General features: G+C 38.3%; 1 protein-coding gene across 1 annotated transcript; it reads left to right on the top strand.

Moving 5' to 3' along the window:
* The first annotated feature begins 6,979 nt into the window (after positions 1 to 6,979).
* LOC113035422 (transmembrane protein 26-like) lies at positions 6,980 to 14,484 on the top strand. The gene is made up of 6 exons (XM_026190972.2): positions 6,980 to 7,432; positions 7,887 to 7,983; positions 8,124 to 8,213; positions 10,797 to 10,993; positions 11,116 to 11,195; positions 12,543 to 14,484. The coding sequence occupies exons 1-6, from the start codon at positions 7,242 to 7,244 to the stop codon at positions 13,043 to 13,045; spliced, it is 1,158 nt and encodes a 385-aa protein (XP_026046757.2). The 5' UTR covers positions 6,980 to 7,241; the 3' UTR covers positions 13,046 to 14,484.
* The last annotated feature ends 8,065 nt before the right edge of the window (positions 14,485 to 22,549 follow it).

Genomic DNA, 22,549 nt, shown 5'->3' with positions numbered 1-22,549 from the left:
ACCCGAAACAGTGCTCAAAATCCACTAAGGCATTCATGCAGAGGAACAAGTACAACGTTCTGGAACGGCCATCTCAGTCCCCAGACCTGAATATTATTGAAAATCTGTGGTGTGAGAGCTGTCCATGCTCAGAAGCCATCAAACCTGAATTAACTAGAGATGTTTTGTAAAGAGGAATGGTCCAAATTACCTTCAACCACAATCCAGACTCATTGGAACGTACAGGAAGCGTTTAGAGGCTGTAATTTCTGCAAAAGGCGGATCTACTAAATATCGATTTCATTTCTTTGTTTTTGTGGTGCCCAAATTTATGCACCTGCCTGATTTTGTTCGAACAATTATTGCACACTTTCTGTAAATCCAATAAACTTCATTTCACTTCTCAAATATCACTGTGTGTGTCTCCTATATGATATATTTAACTGACATTTTTTAGTGTAACAACCAACGATTTATACAGGAAAATAAAGACTATTATCAAGGTTGCCCAAACCTTTGCATCCCACTGTAGTTTGGATTAAAAGGCTTTGTATCTTTTCTGTGTATATTTTAGTTACAACAGTCTTTTGTCCAATCCCGGGCTTTTGCTGAACAAAGAAGACTCCAACTATCTCTTCCCAGGCCAGCACCTGGCGCTGGCCCTGAACTTTATCCTTCTGAGCAAAACAGTTAGCAGATAACATAGTGAAGCATTGTTAGGCCTAGCTAAGCAGTTTTCACAAGGTCTTGCTGATACATACTTCATCTTGAGCATGCAAAGGTTATACAAAAATAATACAGTGAAATTCTTACCACCTAAATCTAAATGTGAGGATTCACTAGAATTTTCCCATTACAGATGACATCGATTTTTCACGTTTCAAGTTGTAAATGGAGAGCTGGTTCAAACCTAAGGATTGTCCCCTGCTGTTGCTTTGTAGTCCTACAGTTGTGGTGAGTTTGGTTTTCATGCACTTTGCTGCCTCAGTTACTATATAGAAACATGTAAAAAAAAAATCTATGATACAGTGAAGACAGTAAATATGAAAATTCGTGGATACGTTATATATAGTTTTGATTAAAAGGCTTCATATAATGGTGGATTAACCATTACAGAAACAAAACATGATTTAGGTCATTACCAGAACTGTTCATTTATAAACCTCATATATCATATTTATAGCAGGCCTTTAGTGACCTTTGTACTAAAGAAACTTAATACACACGAAAGCACAAACTTGTATCAGGTAAATTTATTATGGAGTCGGGGCAAGGTCTAAAGAAATTATTATAGCAAAGTTTTACTTATCCGTTTTTTAAAAGTGAGTCTGAAATACCACAACTTACAACAATAACAACAAATGATAAGCATAATGCATCATAATGCTCAGTGTTTTAATAGGTAAAAGAGGAAAATGGATGGGCCTCTTTGCTGGTCTGCTAATCAGAAGGATGTGGAAAAATGTTACACAGTGAAGTGGAAACTACTTTCTCCCTCAATCTCATTCAGTCTGTTAGATCTGCTAAAACTGTGGCAAAGAGCCAGACTCGAACCTGGACCGGCTGCTCTGAGCCGTCGCTCACTCGAAACACTGAGCTAAACCAACACCATGCTGAATTTGCATATCCATCCTAGTCTCGTCTCTGTGTTTTGATATTTCTTCAGCTTTCCCGGTCATGTCTCCATGTCTGTTTTTCCCCAGTCCTGGTGTCAATTCCACCTGTCTGAGTCTCTGTGTTAGTTCCTCTTTTACTGCAACTTGTACATGCTATGTTGTTATTATTAATAGTAGTTGTTGTTGTAGTAGTATTAGTAATATTGGGGTTTCTTCTTCTTCTTCTTCGGATCATGACAGCCGATAGTGTTCACTGTGGACTAACTAAACAGAAGAAAGAAGAAGAGAAATAACAATTTAACATAAACCAGTGACACAATCCAGGGCCTGATCAACCCTGGCAGGGCCTCCTTGGATGAGGGTGTATAGTGATAATGGCCAAAACACCTGATGAATCCAAGGTCCACTGCTGATGATATCTCCCAAATTGAAAATGATAATCTAGATCGAGCTCTAATCCCTAAACCTAACCAAGGAAGGTAAATGGCAGATTAGCCTGGGTAAAAGACCGAAAGTTGAGGCACACAACGATGTGTGCTGCACATAGAGAGAGGTATCATTTCAGAAACACCAGGAAGACTGAAGCTCATTGCAGGGACAAAGCAGGACTCATGATCTTCACCAGCAGCTCTTTTTTTGAACATAAAGATATTATATTCAGTCCTGTAGAAAGTTAAATATTTAAATATATATTATGCTCTCGTTACTCTGTATGAATGATTCTGTATTACTTTATGATAAATAACACACTATTGGCAAGAAACGGTGAAAGAATTCCGGATCAGACGTTTTTAGTTCAACATACAAGTGACGATTTTTGACCTTCATCAGGTTTTATTCAATTGTGTCAGAGAAAACATCACATCCTCTTCATGCAGCTGACTACATTCAGTGTTTAAAACAGGAGTTGAGCAGGTCTGAGATTAGCACCTTTCTGAAACACCAAACTCAGGTCCTGTTAATGCTGGTATATAGTGACACAGTTACAAGGGTGATCAATCCTTTTGACTTTGTCTTTAACTTTATCTATAAGCAGCTGCAGCTTTTACTGAAAGCACATGTGGTACTTTAACCTTTGTACTGTTTTCATCAGTTAATTATGGAGTTACTACAAAGAGTGAAGATATAGGATGATCTGTCTGCTGTCACTGGCTGGTGCTGAGGTCTGAATCTGAGGGCAGCTCCTGTAATCACAAGGAGAACAGAATCATCACAAACTGAAATATAAAGTTTCTCTCTCAAATCTGAAATAAAAAAATTTCCAATATAATGTTTACCTTTTGAGTTGTTGATGCTTTGTAAATGGAGGTATGCAAAGATGAGATGATGGAGCAGGTTTCAGTCCTGGTTCAGTCTGCTGCTGCATCCTGGTCACCAAGCTACCGAGGTATTATCAGCAGTGTGTGAGCTGCTGCTTGGGTATTGAACAAGAAATATTAAGGCTTCAAATTATTTCTCTTAAAGGATGTAAGCTGTACAGAGTACTGCACATGTGACTTTGTGAACATATCTCATTAGCAATAATTCAGACAGTTTTTTAACATGAATGTTTGCAACAAACTCAGTACAAAAATATATACAGAGTCAGTGCTAAAAAATTCATCAGTGGAAAAATTAAACATATATTTGAACTTAAGCTGCCAAGCGGAAGTAGTTGGTTTCAGTACATAAATATCGGGCTTTGCTATTTAATTCGTAGTTACTGATTAATGAGGGGTTACTGAAGTGCCAGGTTTGTTACTATCCTTACAGATGTGGCAAGAGACAGACAACATGCTGTTTGTTAATAATCAGCTCTGCACAGGAGCTGAAGCAGAGTCCAGCCTGTTGCTCTTACAGTAATATACTCATAATAAAAGTACAGTAACAGTAGTTAGTTAGTGACTGAGCAGCCCGGTGCTTTTCTCTTGATTTCTGTGTACATAACTGATTTGTATCACTGCCAGTACATAAACACAAATTCAAACTTTATCCTCGGAGCACAGATGTTTTAAACTGATCTACTTCTATATTTCCGATGCATGAATTCCATCTTAAAACCATATTTATTTTGTCTGTATTGGTTCATTTTGTACAGCAGCCATTTTCATTATTCGTTATAACGAATAATGAAAATGGCTTTAAATAAGATTTTTTTTTTTTTTAATTATTAAAAAAAAGATCAGCGTTGTTTCATTATATAACGCGTCTGAGATATATATTTTACAGGGATTACAGGCAGAGAAAGGGGAGTAGGGGTGTGCTGCAGGATGAACATGAATAACAGTGCACAAAATAGATGTGATATACATGACAGTTCTTCCCTCGTTGCACTGCAAGGGTGATGAGAATCTATGAACAAATAAAAATTAAATGCAAACTAAATTTTTGTTGTTGTTTTTTTAAACATTTTAAGTTTTTAGCTTTAACTTTTTTTCTTTTTTTTTGATTTTCAGTACCAGTAGTTACATCAGACCTTCCCAAAGTGATTGGGGCCCAGAGCCATGGCAGGGGGGGCGCGGTATGAAAAGGAAAAAAACAAAAGGCTTGGGCACTGCTAGCACGGGCGCCCACAGAAACGCAAAGCAGGAGATGAAGCATCGCTGAATATGTTTCCAAACCAACTTCATTCTAAGCCAAAGACTAGAAAATCTGGTGAAGCATATCTTCCCTTTGGTTTCACCTGCACAAGTGCCGAGGTAGGTCTCCCCTGCAGAATTAGTTTTCCCTTTGTCGGGAGCAGCGCTGGGCTCTCCAAATCACGGACAAACAGTATCCCACATTCTTGATTTTTAGTTCACAAACACTTGTTGTAATGACTAACTACTCCTGACATTTTGGAGATGTTAGCTCTGTATACAGTAAAGTTACAGCGGGATACAAATAATATCAGACTGATCCTGCCACGATTTGTTCCCCCGGTTCAAATCACAGACAAACAGTATCCTACAGTTGTTTATGTTTTTGAACCCATTTTGCACAGAGACACATTTTTTTTAAAAATGTATTGATGGCAATGTTGAATATTATTACTCAGGAAAAAAAAACCAACTACAGTAAAAATAATTACACCCTGATGCGTCAGCCTTTCTAAATAGAGGGACAGTAACTGCTTGTGTATATATAAGCGTGTAAAACCTGAGGATAGTCAGATTAACAGTAACAGTATTTTGTCTCTGTCTGCCATTCTGCAATGCAGCTCATGTAAACAATGTGGCGCACAGCCTGACGTGAAAAAAGGCACATACCTTTGACGTTGTGTCAAACTCTGTATTCCTCATCCACAACTAAACGCAAAAAAGGGTTTTAAAAAATATCTGTTTTCGGTGATTCGAAACGCCGTCTACGACGAAACAGCTGCGTTTTCAAAAATACCCGTGTAGGTGTGGACGTAGCGTAAAAGAGTTAGTAGTTTATTTTATTACTACCCGTAATTTATTGCAGATTACTTGTATTTGCTTAATTGTTTACTAAATGTTTGAGGTGTGAAATAAAGCGCAATGGAGCAAAATATGGGTGTGTGTGGCAGAGGTGTGGACTCGAGTCACATGACTTGGACTCGAGTCAGACTCGAGTCATTAATTTTATGACTTTAGACTTGACTTGAAAAAATGTTCTAAGACTTGTGACTTGACTTGGACTTTTACACCAATGACTTGGGACTTGAATTGGACTTGAACCGGTTTACTTGAAAAGACTTGATATTTTACCCCAAATATAAAATTTAACATGCATATTATATAGAGATTGAAAATGTGACGTCATTCACGGGTAGAACCGCAAAGGATTCTGGGAACTCGTGGCAAGCGGTACTAACGCACGCAGGCTTTCAATTGAAATCAGTCACACAGCGATAAAAAGAAACACAAAAATGTCAAGAAGCTGTTGTATTATTAACTGCAATAGCCGGTCGCATGACAGCCACGGGAAGCCGACGGGTAAAGAGATCGGTTGGTCGTTGAAGAGAAATTGTTCGAGCCATGTTTCCAAAGTAACAAAGACGCGACGGATGGCCTGGATTGCAGCCATTCAAAGATCAAATATAACGTCCCAGAACACTCCAGCTCACAGGTTAGTCTGCTCCAAGCATTTACACGAAGGTCAGTGTTTTTTAGTAGTTAATACGTCATTTTCATAACATAATTGGTGATATAGGTTACAAGCAAGTCTGGCGCTGAACAGAAATTGTCGCGCTATGCTCCTTTATTTATTGTGCATAAATAGTGAATTGTCCTGACACAATATTGCGTTTCGCTTCTGTTATTATGGTACATTGACAAAAACATATACTTTTATTCACAGGATAAAACAGGTTTTTTGTATCACTAATTGCCCAGTATGATTACAGCATACAATATTGTTGTCACTGCTACATTTCTGTGATGCTACCAGAAATTATTTCCACTACTAATTAATTACCGTTGAGCTCAAAGGTCCTATTAATAAACGGTTAACGAATGTGTATTTATGACGACGATTTGTGAGACTGGTAAACTTATGATACGTACGATGGTCTTTCGTTCTACACGGTGCATTTCAAGGTCCTGTACCCATCCGTCGGTAAACTGTACCTGAGCTTGTTGCAGTGACCTGAAGTTACTAAACTTCATGAGTGTATGCACTCACTCCAAGAACCGTATAATTATAAATATGCATATAAATATGCTACAATGAGATAGCTGACTTTATCTAACTAGCAAATGTTTTCCAGGCTACGTTGGTGATTCAGTTTTTTTTAATGTGTATGATATTTTTGTCATGCGATTTTAAAGTCGGTCCTACAAGCGCATCCAAGAATAACATGCAGCTTATCTCAGAACTGTCGGTGAAAATTATTCTTGGAGCTAAGTTTAATTGAGCTGCATTTTATAGAGGTGCAATTTCACAATTTGTGTATATTTTCTAAGTTCACTATTTTGTCATGTGTTGAGAAAAACACAGATTAAAAAATTACATGGTCTAATATTTACATTTAGCATAACTGCAACATTATTTTTTCGTTTTTTTTTTTTTAAAGACTCGAAAGGACTTGAAATTCAAAGTTTCAGACTTGTGACTTGACTCGGACTTTTACACCAGTGACTTGAGACTCGACTCTGACTTGCCTGACATTACTTGAGACTTGACTTGAGACTTGAGGATAAAGACTTGAGACTTACTTGAGACTTGCAAAACAATGACTTGGTCCCACCTCTGGTGTGTGGTTGGAGGATGTGTTAGTGCGTGTGCGTGCGTGCGTGCGTGCACGCGCGGGGGGGGGGGGCGCGAACATTTTTCATGTAAAACATAGGGGGGCCCAGCAAAAAAGAAAAAGTGAGTTACATCATGAGCTTCACATTAAACATTAGGCTACTCAGCAGCATTTACAGTCATTTAAAAAAATTGCTTTATTCCTTGGAAGCCAGAAACACCAGAATTATGACTCACAAATACACCAGCGGTTTATTAAGAAACTCAAACCACAGTTCCTTTTCTGGTCTTCTACTGTTATTTCCCCTACATGGACCCATGCTTTTTCATGTTGTGCCTGAGGAACAAGGCGGGGCTTTATCCATGGGAACTTTATTTGAAAATGCATTCCCAAAGGTTTTGTTTCACTTACAGTAAAAGCCACAGTGAACACTGGAAATTGAGGTGATCACTTGTGAACTGCGTTAAGCCACCGACATGGCGCTGACTAAATTAATGAGTGCGATCCTCACCAGAGCGCTGTTTATTTTAGTTGCTGTCATCGGAGTGTTGAGGGTGGCATCGGTTAAGAAGGATAACAATTACTTGTTTCTGGCTTTTCTTTTGTTGCCGCTTGTTGTTGAAATGATAGTAACACTGAAGATGCGAAAAGGACAGGATTATAAATGGTAAGATAAAGGAGCATGCATGCAAGTGATGGTAAAAACAAAAGTGGTGTAATATTGTAATTATATTATCCTTAAGTATTCATTAGGCTACTTAATGCCTGAAGCTACTCATATTACTTTCAAACTCATCTCCGCTCTATCGTTTGCACTTTCCCCCTCTAATAGACAGTATAACAGTATAATGCATGATTAAATTATGCATTTTCATCTTTTCCTAGTCTTTATCTCGACCCCGGTGTACCTTACATGCATATTTAAGTAGTTTGTACCTTTGCTGCTACTATATTGATAAGCTGGGAAGCTAATAGTTAAACTGTCCCGAATGGTGGTACGATACCCCTTGACTTTTATTACTTCAAGTTAATCTCTTCAGTCTTCCTGCATGCTTGAAGTAAACATGCTTATCACTTTTCTTTTTTTTAAACATTTTTGAATGCCTTTGGTTGTCTTGTAGGTTTTCCCCTCCTATCTTTCTCTTCCTCATTACTATTATTCCCTCGATCTGGATTCTGGAGATACAACACCAGCAAGACAAAGCCAGCGATCTAGAGGTACCCCATGTACATTTATTGACCGATTCTATCAAATGTCACATCTGCTATTAATGTTAAGGTTTATAAGATTTAATTACAATAAAACAATAAATACCCCGTGAAATTCACTCACAAAAGCTTCTTTAAATTGTTTTCAGTGCAATAAACTAGATTCTATAGAAACTTTGCAAAGACTGTGGAATCGAAGCACCGAGCAGGGAAACACCACAAACCAGAATTTACTTAAGGTAAGAGTGACTGAATTGTTAAGTTATGGTTCTGTGACAGAAATAAAGAGAGAGAAAAGAAAGAAACTGTGAATGAATGAAATGAGAAAGATCACTGTGCCATGTGAAGTGCTGTAAATACAAGAATGAGCTCAAATGGGACAAGCAATGAGCAAATACAGACTTGCCAGGAATTTATTTCGTTATCCATGTCTAATCAGAGAGAACCAGTTTTTCCACTTTTTCTACCAATGTTTTGAGTGAAACTCTCTGTATTCAGCCAGGAAGGGACATATAATAATAATAATAATAATAATAATAATAATAATAATAATAATAATAATAATAATAATAATAATAATAATAATAATGGTAATGGATTGCATTTATATAGCGCTTTTCGGGCCCTCAAAGCGCTGTACAATTCCACTATTCATTCACTCTCACATTCACACACTGGTGGAGGCGAGCTACAGTTGTAACCACAGCTGCCCTGGGGCAGACTGACATAACCTTCTACAGAAATAACATCCGGTGGCGTTGTTCCTCTTCTGGTCTTTCGCTAAGAAGGCTGAACTACCACTGTAAAGGTTGTTATTTCTTTATGCTAAGACACTTAACAGCTTATTGACTGTTTCATAATGACTTCTCTTTAAGAAAGCCAGAAAGAGCAGCAGAAAAGGTTGAAGCAACTCAAGTAAAATAAAATGATTAATGATGATTTCATCATTTAGTTCTTGGAAACTGTTTAAGCAGCAGTGTGGACTGAACGCATAGTGAAACTATTTATGCTCTGATTTTTTCATTTTTCATTCATGCATTAAGATTGACTGGAAATTAATAAAATAATCCAACTGATCCACTCCACCTGTAGGAACAATGCATTTTTGTCACACTTAAAAAAAACAAAAACGAATTTATTTCAGCTACCTATCCAAAATGCGGCATCCAAATTCCAGTGCCTTTTCACTTAGTACTCTTAATAAGAAAAGTAGAAAACAGTAAAGCATAAAGTGGACAGTCTCTCTTACTTTCATCATTTCAAATATCATCAGATTGATGACAAAGACCAGAATCAGAATCAGAATCGTGTTTATTGGCCAAGTATATGTGCAGACAAATACAGGGAATTTGGTTCCAATAGATGGTGGCTCTCAAGCACAGCAATGTAAATCACACACACACACACACACACACACACACACACACACACACACACACACACACACACACACACACACACACGTGTCTATATATACATATTACACATACATACACAAAGCTGTGTAAACCAACTATAAATAACGAATCTAAACTTATATACATAAAATACAGAAATGAATGAGGTGGAATGAATACTACAAAATGTACATAAGGTGCAGTTGCAGTCTGGCAGTGTGACAGGTCAACTGTTAAGAAGGGAGATGGCGAGGGGAAAGAAACTGTTCCTGTGTCGGGTGGTCCTGGTCTGCAGGCTTCTATACCATCTGCCAGAGGACAGCAGAAAAGTCTGTGTGCAGGGTGTGAGGGGTCTGTGATGATTTTCTCTGCCCGTTTCCTGGTTCTTGAGAGGTACAGATCCTGGATTGAGGGCAGGGGCGTGCTGATGACCCTTTCTGCTGCCCGTACAGTCCGCTGCAGTCTGCTCCTGTCCTGTTTAGTGGCTGCTCCATACCAGACTGTGATGGAGGAGCACAGGACAGACTCAATGACCGCAGTGTAGAACTGGATCAGCAGCTCCTGTGGGAGACTGTACTTCCCCAGTTGTCTCAGGAAGTACATCCTCTGCTGGGTCTTTTTGAGGATGGAGTTGATGTTGGTCTCCCACTTCAGGTCCTGGGAGATGGTTGTACCCAGGAACTTGAAGGTCTTCACAGTTGACACAGGGCTGTCTGATATGGTGAGGGGGGGCAGAGTTGAGGGATGTCTCCTGAAGTCCACTGTCATCTCTACAGTCTTAAGAGTGTTCAGCTCCAGATTGTGCTGACTGCACCAGAGTACCAGCCGCTCAACTTCCTGCCGGTATGCAGACTCATCACCATCTTGAATGAGGCCAATGACAGTGGTGTCATCTGCAAACTTTAGGAGTTTGACAGCCGAGTTCAAGATGCAGCATTAAGAGCTAGATAATTCACAAAGTGCCCACTAATTGGAGAAATAGGAATAATTTTTAGAAAATAAGAGCCTGGGTCTCAATATTGACGAAGAGTTTTAAAAATGTTTAGCGCAGGTTCCAAGAAAATAGACTTTTTTACTTATTTAATAAGTTTCTCCACTATTCTGTTATTTATTTTGAAAATAATAATTTAAAAAATTGTACAAAGGAACTCAGGTTCTCTTATTTACAGCAGGGTCTTATGACATATTACCTGTACTGTGTCTCAGGTTACTTATACTCAAATGCTTCTGTAGAACTGCTTTTAATTGTATGTGTGGGAAACTATCATAAACTATCATGTGGCTCACTGTTGTTTACTGAAAGGACAGAGATGAGATTAAATCCCAAATGGCTTTTTGAGTGAAGTGATTCAACCTTCTCAGAAAACCAAGTTTTCAGCATTAAACATCTTGCCATCTTTTTTCCTTTTCTTAAATACTGAGCAGAGGTTGTCCACTGTCTGCGCGAATGACTGGATCCTGGCTCTTCACCAGATCGTGCTCATCCTCCTCATTGTGGGGAAGTGGCTTCTGCCTTTGGGAGGCGGGGTCACAAAAGATGAGTTGTCTCAGCTTCTTCTAACTTTTGTTGGCACTGCAGCGGACATCCTGGAATTTACTAGTGAGACGCTGTCAGATGTAAAGTAAGGGGCTAATCGTGTTGCTTGTACGTTAAGAATGTGCTTCTCCTATCGAGACATAAGTCTGCATTTAATGTATGCAAATGCATATATAGTTCCTGATATTGGTGTCACTTTTCTTACAGAGAAAAAAATCCTGCCATGGTTTACGTCATCTTAGCTGTATGGACCTGGAGCATGTTGCAGTTTCCACTACATCTAGCAGGTCAGGTACCTTAAAATACTTGGTGTTTATTAAGGAGCTACAGCAGTGTAAGGAAGTTCCTTTCCTGTTCCCCGGTCATGAAAAAGACAAACAGTCTTAACAGTGTGTTTAGAAATTGGCTAAAAATCCAAGCCAGTCCAGTAAGTAAACAGTTAAGTACATAAGTGCAGCAAGTAAGTTGAAATTACAGCCCCCGGTGCTTTTAAATGACTAACTCAAACATTTTTACTTCCCGAGACTTAAATTAAAGGAATTAGGTAGCAGGTTATAAGTTTTCAGCTGCTTTGGTGTGGTTCCTCCTAGTGCACAACACAGCTCATGCCCCATGTGGCGAGAGTATGTAGGCAGCTGCTGTAGGATCAAGGATTGATATCACTGACTTGTCCCCACTCTCACATAAACTAAATCCAATACAACATCTCTGGGACTTTATTTTTTTGCCCATCTGATGCTACCAAGTTGCACCTCCGACTGTCTAGGAGCGCAGTAACGCCGTGGTCTCTTTAGGAGCATGTCCCAATGTTGTCAGGCATCCACAGAAGCACGTGGGGGGCCATACAAACTACTCCCTCACATTTTTAGTTGCTGCAATATAATTTCAGCAAAATAGACAAGCCTCCTCACAACATTTTTTCACTTTGATTTCTGGGGTGTCTTTGAATTCAGCCCTCTGTAGGTTTCCATTTCCATCAAACAATGTGGCATCTTTTCATTCCCATCACATTACTCAGTATATATCAGTGTAGATATCAGCATGATTTTTTTCTCATTTTGATCTGATGTGTTTTCAAAGTGTTACAGGAAATATTCAACCTTAGTTTTTGTGGTCTCGAGTCTTTATTTACTATTTGTTAATAGGTAAATGGTTATTCTAATGATAAGTATCTAACTTTAAGGATATCTTATGCTCTGGTTTGTTATTAATAATTATTATTAGCTCCCCAGGTTTCTGCTCACTGGGAACCTTCTTCCTGGTCATAGCTAAAATACTTTTGACCTGGGTGGCTAAAAAACTTGTTAAGACTATTTCTGAATTAATGTCACCTCTATCTAAGGTTTCCTCCTGTATCATCCTCACTAAAACTTCTAACCTTTGGTTAATCCATCCACTTGTGTCCTGCATTCAGGTTCTAAATTAAAAGGAGACCTGTTATATTCAGACCATATTTGTATTCTTGGACTCTACTAGAATAGCTTGGTAAATTTCACACTTAAACAAAAAGCGAGATAAGCTGTTTTAAAAACAAACAAATAAATGTGACATCTGTCAAACTACATGCAGCTACCTGAAGGAAAGCTTCATTTTTACTGTCAATCATTTGTTTTTCCTCTTCTTATTCAACATAGTGGTGAACACCAAATCTGATGAAGAGAATGGCGGAGAAGATCAAGTTGTCCGGGAAACCTTCTTTATTAAACACAGCACTGATATTTGGAGTATCATAGAGACCCTCTTTATCCAGGATGGGCCTTTTCTGTTGGTCAGGCTGACTGTCATTATTCACTTCAGAGTCCTCCACCAGATGCTTGGTTTCTTTGCCATCAAGAACGGCCTAGTGATCACACTGAGCTTGTACAGGTTGGCCATTATATTGCTGGACTACAGACATTCCATGGGCAACAATGCAGAGGCAGTACCGATGCATGAGTCAGATGACAGACGTTGCAGCCACAGCAGCACTGAGGCAATAGCGATCCATGAGTTAGATGAGCTATGCGACAGACCTTCCAGCCACAACAGTGCAGAAGCAGTGTCGACCCATGAGTTGGATGACAGACGTTCCATCCACAACAGTGAAGAGGCAGTGCTGACCGATGAGTTAGCTCTGGTAGATAAAGAGGAATCTTAGAGTGAGATGTATTACGCTAAACATTTAAAACCTTTTAAATTCAAATGGCAAAAACTATCACTGAAGCAGGAAAAGAAGGAAACACAACACAATGGTTTGACACAGCTACAAAGTCAGAGTGACTAAAGTCAGACTGTCAGATAAGAAGTTAGTCGACTTCTAACAGTGTGATAACTGATGTCTGGCTGACAGGAATTGAGGGCAACAAACGAAGGTGAAAGCGAGATGATGAGATATTTTTGCATGTTGTGTGAGATCGAGAGGAAGATAATAACAGACAGAAATTTTCCTGTTTTAACCCAAACAGGAAATTGAAAGTCATGCAAAAGCCCCTCTAGTGGTAGTCGGTAGGTGCTTTGTTCATTTAAGATGATTGCTCTTTACAAAATAAGGAATATGCTGTTTACAAATCAAAAAGTATTGTTACCTCAGTAGTTACATTAAATCAATGTGATATCTGTGGCTAAAACAGGTGGATCATTGTCCATTTGTACATTTTTTTTAAACTAAAGATAAAATTGCACTCAGGTGATGAGCTGTGTATGAGTTGCTTTTAAAGCCTTTAAAACCGTTTTTACGGCTTTAAAATCACACAAAGTTTTTATACCTGATTTATGTGAGGATCTTCATTTAGCTGGTAAAGGAACAAAAATATATGTCATGTTTGTTGTAAATGACTATAACTCATGATATCCTGTCAAAGCTGCTCTGACCTGAATACATTTCAGTAAATGTGGCTCATTTTACTTTTTTGCTATTTCATTTATCACAAAACCAGAAACAGTGGGTTCAAAATGATTATTTTTTAGTTTTTCTGGGTGATTTGTCGCATTGCCAATATATACAAACACAAATTCAAACTTTATGAGCACAAATGCGCTACATCTACTTCTGTTGAAAATATTCATCTGAAAACTGTGTTTATTTTGTCTACATTTCTTCATTTTGTACAGTAAATCTAACCTGCAAACTGTCTACCGTCTCCCCTCTGTGGACATCAGTGTATTACCACTTTGATGATGCCATCTGTGACAGTTTTTTGTTTGAGATGTTGCATCAGAATCAGTCTTATCTGAGTTTAGAACATTTCAGCTCCCTATGAAATCACTGTGGCTGCTGTCAAACTGTCACAAGAGTTGATTTTTGTATTCACCATCTATATGCCAGCCAGTTTTCAGAGATGTCAGGAAATTTAAAATTGACATTTGCACCTGCGTCATGGCCCCACAGTGTGGTTTCCTGTTTTATTGTGAAGGTCTGTGTCTTATGTTAGTGTGTCCAGCTTCTGACAAAACAAGAGTAAAACAGTTTCTCGACTAACTCCAGCTCCAGCAAATAGTCTTTTCCTCTCTATGATGATTAAACTGGATAAAACTGAACAATGTTTGGAACCATAAATCTGTCATGACAATAAATACTCAGGTGTTCAAAAGGCTCAAGGAATGTGTGAAATCCTTCAAAACAGTTTATCACACCAGATTGAGTCATTTTCACCCTTCCTTAATATTTGGAAATGCTCTAAGGCAAATGAGGAAGAACGGCTGTCCAAAATCCGGTCAAATTGTAAACAAGCATTGTTTCATTATATAAATCATCTCAGATATTTATTTTACAGGGACTTTTTTTTTTACAGGAGGAAGGGGAGAAGAGGTGTGCTGCAATATGAAGATGCATAAAAGTGCAGCAACATATATGCCAGTTCTTCTTTAGTTACACTGCAAGGAAGTACATTTAATTGTTAGTGTGATAAAAATCTGTGACCAAATGAAATCACATATAGTGTATTACCAAAAAAAAAAAAATGTAGGACAACAATGATACACACTTCTAGTGTTCACCGTCATTCTTTTAAACAGTGTTATATTAACCTTTATTTTGGTGGCAATTATTTAGACCTGTTCATTGACAAAGACTTCATATTGGCACATGCTGCATGTATGATCTGTTGCGGAAAACATATGTTAGAGCTGAGAACTTCAAACAAGGTTATGAGAAATGTGCCAAAGCCAATGAGACTAAAACAACTTTGTGAACTTCAAACACTCCCCAGTTCTCTGAAACTCTGATGGAGAGATGGAGCCTAGCAGTCCCGGTCAGATATTGACATGATTGATTGACAGGATTTTCACAGAAATCTAACCATTGAGTGTTTCCTGACTCACTACTGTAAGAAGAAATGAATTATTTGTACATAGAAACAAACTCCAAAAAGTTGATGTTGTTTATCTGGACATCTGTGTTTTCAGTGGGAGTGACGAAATGTTTATTTAAATTATTATTTAATAATAACGAAATATAATATAATCATTAAATAATAATTCTGAATAATTCCACTTGAAGTTAAAACACAAACAAAGTGGAAAAACCATCAAGTTTTCTTGGCAGTTAAGGTGAGCTTGGCTTCCCTCTTGTGGCATTTTAGATGTATTACATCATCTTGCTCCTCTTCTGCTTCACAGCATTTTTCTCTTTACTGCCTCTTTAATTGTAACAGAAAAAGTTAACTAAACGAAATCATTTCTGGAGATCAGGACTCCCGTTAAACTGAACTAGTAAAGATTTGCAAGCTTCTTATTTTGTAAAATTAAGTTAAACCTGGTTGGCTGCTGCATTTTACGCCCACTTTCACTCCACTAATCCATTTCATTCACTGCCACTCTCTTTGTTGAAAGGTGAAAAAGACATTTATCAGGCAAATGTCATTCTCTTTGGCTGCTTGTCTCTGCCTACACTGCTTAACACTCGCTGAATGTCGGGCACGTTTCATTACCCTTGATCCAATCCAAAATCTCAAAAGGTAGGCGATTTGTGCAAATTATTTTCAAAAGGCTAGCATATATATATATATATATATATATATATATATATATATATATATATATATATATATATATATATATATATACACATTTGAAATTCACGGGAAGCTGCTTGAAATAACTGAATTTTTAAATTATGTGACTTGTGAAGTTAAACTTAATGCATTCATAGATTTTGTTAGATTATAATATTATTTTATGCCATGTTATACCCCTAATTAAAGGTTGTGAATTATTATGTAGTTTTAGTTTGCAGTATTCTCCTGAAGTAGAAGAAGCTGATAACTATTGCATTTGTTAAACTGATTTGCATTACATTAGACTGATGATTTATTGTGGATGAATGATATTGTTTTATGATGTTATAAGAAATACTGTTTGCAGAAAATCATCGCCTTATTTGTCTGATTAGAAGAGAACGGAACATACTGGAGTTTTCTGCCCCATCTCAGCAGGAGCAGATAAACGGGGAGCCAAGGTCGTAGCTTAGGCACTGTGTGAGAGAAAGCATGTGAATGTTTAGGCTTTTATGATAAGGTGGAGGCACCAGAGGCTATAAGAGTTTTATCAATGCTCCACCATTTTGAGATCTGAGGCTGTCTGCATACAGTGTCCATCTCCCACGCGTGTGACTATTAAAATCATCGTTTGACTCAACCCGGCCGGACCAGTGTTGTTATTGTGGTTTTTCCTCTTGTATCCATCCCCAATATTTGAATCCGTAACAATTTCTATTTATGCATTTGCAAAATAATTTTACCTGTGTTCAGGTTGCTGTGTATTTGTGTGTGGGTTGGCAAATGCATTTGTGAGAAGTCAAAACACGCAAATCATTGTGCAGATTTGTAAATCTTAGTTTATGTTCATGGATCATACCATATGCTTTTGTAAACATTTCTAGACTAATTTTACACCACTGAAATATGAAAAAGCACTCGCTTAGGAGGAATGACAACTGGTAGTGCAACAGCGCTTATAGAGCTATCAGTTGACACCTCACAGAACACATAACAGGCTGTTCAAAGATAGCAACACTGGAGTGGACGACAATACTCTGGTGGAATGAGCTTTAGTGTTCACAAGGATTAACTCTTCTTTTATTATCTTTAGCCTAAGGAAACATTGTTCAAAGAAAGGTGGTTTAATGTAGGTAGAGTATAATAATCCCTAGCAGCCTGTCTCCAAGGTTTACTTTACTTTTTTAGACTTTACTGTCTAGCACATGAGCACACCTGCAGAGAATCACATTATCACAGAGTCCTAGAAGTCACAACCTAAAAATAAGTAAATAAATATATAAAATATATAAGCGTGACCTCACACATCTTCTGGGTTTCTAATTTTCTTCTATTTGAGGTTTTAAAAAATTTAAAAACACAGCTCTGCCTGTGAACACAGTAGCCCCACCCACCTGACGATCAAATGTTTGTTTGTCAGGGGTAACCAATGAGAAGAAAGCTGGTGTAAAGATAGGTGGAAGCTGATATGTATAACTTAAAGTTACTAAAGACCCAGTTGATCACCAGAAAAATGTGAGGAAGTTAATGCAAAGAAATATCAGGTTCTTTTCTGGGCTACCTCCTTGCGAGTGGGCAGATGAAGACAGAGCTCGAAACAAATAAAAGCTGTAGTGCACTGGGTTGTTCCCACCTCACCTATCCCCCTCTGTTAACAGCTCAGGAAAGCATGGGACGAGGCCAAGGGTGTGTTTCTTGAGACAGCTGAACGACATAAGAAACTGGCAGATTGATGGGGGACACCTGTTTTCATTTAGATCAACATGTTTGGTTGTCATCAATGACATCTCTTTACAGCCCCTATGTAATTGAAGAAATCATAACTCCATCCGCTGTCTGTCTAAAACTACCTAAATCTATGATAATTCATTCAGCATGTCATGTCTCCCAGCTGAATCCTGTCTCAGTCCTCAGTTCTCTTACCTCCATGTTTTGCTTGGCTTCTAAGTGCTTACTCTTGCTCTTGCCACTGCTTCCAGTAACCCCCTGGTGTGTCATCTTCCTCGTGGCTTTGTTGAAATTCTCCTTTGTGATTTTGAAACTCAAACTTCGGTTTAGATTTGGAATCATTTTATTTCCTCATCTGTCTGCTCACCCACTAACAGCGCTGTTCCCTGGCTTGTAATTCTCTAATAGTCATCATTCTTTCTAGATTGTAGGATGTCATGACCAGTAATATGTCAAACACTGATCATTTTATTCTACATGACAGACAAGATTGTTCTTTGTGCCAAGATAGCAAACAATGTTAGTCTGCATGAGCCTTGTACTGATTGAAGCAACTGCATAGAGGGAATCACTGTTCTGTGATCAGTGACCAGAGCCCCTCGGCCATTTAATAAAAATAATGGATTGCATTTATATAGCGCTTTTTGGGGCCCTCAAAGAACATACTGGTGGAGGCAAGCCACAGTTGTAGCCACAGCTGCCCTGGGCAGACTGACAGAAGCGAGTCTGCCATATCGCGCTATCGGCCCCTCTGGCCAACACCAGTAGGCGGCAGGTGAAGTGTCTTGCCCAAGGACACAACAACCCAGACTGTCTGAGCAGGGGCTCGAACCGGCAACCTTCCGGTTACAAGACAAACTGACAACTCTTTGAGGCACGATCGCCCCATTTCTGTCATTATCATTTCAACAAAGCTGAAAACAGCTGAATTTTGAATACTATGCTCACATAAAAATGCAGGGTCACACCAGGCCTAGGGTGCGATGTTGGATGGCCTTTCTGTCTCAGTCCACAGAAGACAGTTTGTTTCCATTTACTCGCTCACAGAAAAAAAAACCTGCTGTTGTGAAGAGGAAAGCCTGCTGATACAAATTCATTTAATTTAGTTTCAGTGATTTGTAATTGCTCAGAGTTGACTTAAGACTTAAGATGCGTGGAAAAAAGGAAGCTGCCTCGTGATTAACAGAGACTAATGGGTTTTGAAGAAATAGAACTAAGTTAATTTTTTTCCTTCCTCTTTTGTCTTCTGTAAAATTCTCACTGTGATTTCACGTGATGATGACTGAAGTATGATGACAGACAATTTGGAACAAAGACAGGAAAAGTCTGGCTGTTCTCCAGGGTCACAGACCTTTTTACCGTTTCCTCTGTGCAAAGCTGATAGGCCAGATAAATATGAATAGAAATCAACCTAGCACACAGCCAAACAGGGCAAAGTGACGTGTGTGTGCGTACCATGTTTAGATATCTTTGTGAGGACCAAAAATTGGAATGTTGCTATGCTTGTGGGGACCAACATTTCCTCGTGGGGACTAAATGTCCATCATTTTTGATGGTTAGGGTAAGTGGGTAGGGAAAGCATTATGTCAATTTGATGTCCTCACTAAGATATAAAAACAAGTGAGTGTGTGTGTGTGTGTGTGTGTGTGTGTGTGTGTGTGTGTGTGTTAGATGACATAATCACTGACTTCTGTTAGATAAGTGTGTGTGTCTCTGTGTCTCTGTGTGTGTGTGTGTGTGTGTGTGTGTGTGTGTGTGTGTGTGTGTGTGTGTGTGTGTGTGTGTGTGTGTGTGTGTGTGTGTGTGTGTGTGTTAAACTGTACAGAAGTTTTAGAATTTTCCTTAGTAGGTTTTAAAACTTAGCATTCTAGCAACAATATCAAGAGGAATCAAATTTATGCCTGAAACAGACAGATGCATAAAGAACAGTGCTTAGACACAAGAAGAATGGAAAGTCCTGAAACTTGTATCATGGACCCACAAACTCTGAGAAGTCAAATTATGATCACCTGATACGTCCACTGAAAAATTGTGGCAAGTTCTCCAAGATAAAAAAACAAAACAAAAAAACATTGCTGTTTTGATCAATTTTTTTCTCCTTAATGTATTTTTTTAATGTATTAAAAATACATTCTTAACATTATTATTGCAAGGATCTCCCACTTTACCTTTATTGCTTCTTCCCACAGGCGATACGGTCTCTCAATCACACCACCACACAGTACTGACCCACACATATGGTTCTTACACACACACTGGACTTTCTGGACTTTGGTTTTGCACAACACTGGTCACTATATTCTTCATTTCCGGTTAATACTTGTACAGCTGCTGTTATTGTGTATATATTTATTTATATTTAGATTTCTTCATACATTCTTATATAGTTCTATATTGTGTATTGTGTATTTTGTTGTACAGTTATTTTATTTTCAACTTTAATTTATATATTTATCTTTATCTAATTCTTCCCAGTTAAATTTACCCTTCATTCTAATTTGTGTTGTACAGTTATTTCATTTTTAACCTTAATTTATATTTTATTCCTTCCTAGTTAAATTTACCCTTTTTAATTTTTCATATTTATTTCCTTTCTTATTCATAGCCTTTTCCTTTTTTGTTTTCTTTAGGTCACGAGCAGTTGTCCAAGCATTTCACTACATATCGTACTGTGTATGACTGTGTACGTGACAAATAAAAATTTGAATTTGAATTTGAATTATTGCCTCAAAACTTTCCACAAATTAAGAGTCTAATTATATTTGTAGCTCTGAAAATTTATATTGACAGTCATGTGAAAAAGAAAGTTTGCAAAGGACTCTATGCAGTCTTTTGCAACACTGCAAACACCTGTCGGCTTCCACAGGAATTAAAACCCAAGCGTTACATCTTAGACTCTACAGGCCTCAGTGAGCATATTGAATGCTAAAGATCAGGACAGGACAATTAGAAAAAGAGCAAATGTGTATGGCTTGTTGGAAGGATAGCCAGGAGAAAACCTCTTCTCTCTATAAAGGCAGCACAGCTTAAGTCTGCACAATTGCATCTGAACAATGTACTTTGGATACAAAGGACAAAGTCAAGAAATCTGCCTTAATGCAAACACCCAAACACAGAATATCCAATACTTCATGGAAAATGCAAACCATGGTGATGAAGGGGTGATGATCCAAGCTTGCAGGCTTGCTTTTGCAGCTGCAGTATCCGGGCAGTCGACAATGAACTTCTCTGTATTTCAAACTATTATTGAGTCAAATGTGAGACCATCTGTTCGACAGCTTAAGCTTGGACGTCCCACACACAACAGGAAATCTACAGCAGAATGGCTCAAAAAGAAAAGAATTAAGGTGTTCTGATGACCCAGGCCAGACCTCAGCTTAACTGAAATGCTGTGGAAGGACCTTAAGAGAGCTATGCATAAATGAATAACCACAGACTTGTAAAAAAGAGTGAGTCAAAACTCCTCCACAATGATGTGAGAGACTGATAAAGTTGTAAAGAAGATTGTTTCCAGTTATTGCTACAATAACATGGTTCTACAAGCTACCAAATCAGAGGGTGTACTTTGCTTCTCATGGGACTCCTGTGATCTTTTTTACATAACTGTATGTGAACATGGAAATACTTCAGTCCACCTTTACCTGCATTTTACACCCCAAGTTGAGTACTACTAGAAATGCAAGTTTTATAAAATTACAAACTAAGATTCATCCAAATATAATCCTATTAAAATGCAGTTACTGAAGTTAACTCTGTAACTTCTGTCGGTGCTGTGCTTTTTTGGAAATCGAATTTCCCAGAGGAACCCACCCGAGGGATTAATAAAGTTCTATCTAATCTAATCGAATCTACATTTACTCAAGTGCTCAACCTAAATACAAGCATAGGGTATTTGCCACTTAACAATCACCTCTTTATATAAAAAAAGATGATATCCCAGTAATTACAGGCAGATTTCATGGTGCTGAATATTGCAGTATGTGCACTCTGTAGCTCGGGACAACTTGGAGATGAATGAATGAAGACAAAAATATCTTCCTGTATATTTAAGATTGAGAGCAAATGTTTATGCAATGCAGAAGTTGTGTAATTGTAAAGATACTATTACTGTGTGTAGAACAAACTTGCACAATTCTGTAAATAAACTGTATCTGCATTTGGACATGGGTAATTTTTTCCTGTATATATACAGTGGACCTTTCATACATTAACTGAAGGGTATAAAACAGTTAATAAATATAAAATAGTTGCTAAAACTCTCGATCGTGGCTCAAGAGTTGGCAGTTTGTCTTGTAATCGGAAGGTTGCCGGTTCGAGCCCCAGCTCGGACAGTCTCGGTCGTTGTGTCCTTGGGGAAGACACTTCACCTACTGGTGTTGGCCATAGGGGCCGATGGCGCGATATGGCAGCCTCGCTTCTGTCAGTCTGCCCCAGGGCAGCTGTGGCTACAACTGTAGCTTGCCTTCACCAGTGTGTGAATGTGAGAGTGAATAAATAGTGGAATTGTAAAGTGCTTTGAGGGTCTCGAAAAGCGCTATATAAATGCAATCCATTATTATTATTAAAATAGTTTTCAACCAGTAAAGGTCATATTTGCCTGTTTGTTGTTCTGCTTCAGCTTTGGGACTTAATTTATAGTTTCCAGGAATTAAAACAGCTCAGGATGTCCTTGTCGTGGTATTCCTGTTAAAGAAAGGCATGCTGTGATGCTGCCTCCCCCATACCCTTAAAGAATTTCTAATCAGTCCAAGATGTCATGAATTAATCACGAAAAAACAGAAAGACCTTCTTGCGTCAGCTTGCATTGTATTTAACTGGAGCTACATTTATTCCGACTTTCCCTTCTATTGGTGTATCTGATCCCGTCTAAGGGTCGGGGGGGGGGGGGGGGGGGGGAATGGACCTTGACTCTATAAGGCGGAGCTTAAACTTTTGTGACT

This window comes from Astatotilapia calliptera, chromosome 13 (genome assembly GCF_964374335.1).
Source record: "Astatotilapia calliptera chromosome 13, fAstCal68.1, whole genome shotgun sequence".
Lineage (NCBI taxonomy): Eukaryota > Metazoa > Chordata > Actinopteri > Cichliformes > Cichlidae > Astatotilapia > Astatotilapia calliptera.
This window is presented reverse-complemented; position numbering and strand designations above follow the sequence as displayed.

Coding starts and splice junctions, on each gene's coding strand:
- LOC113035422 (XM_026190972.2), top strand. CDS start 7,242: ATGGCGCTGACTAAATTAATGAGTGCGATCCTCACCAGAGCGCTGTTT. Junction 8,214..10,796: donor CAAACCAGAATTTACTTAAG/GTAAGAGTGACT, acceptor AATACTGAGCAG/AGGTTGTCCACTGTCTGCGC. Junction 10,994..11,115: donor GAGACGCTGTCAGATGTAAA/GTAAGGGGCTAA, acceptor CTTTTCTTACAG/AGAAAAAAATCCTGCCATGG.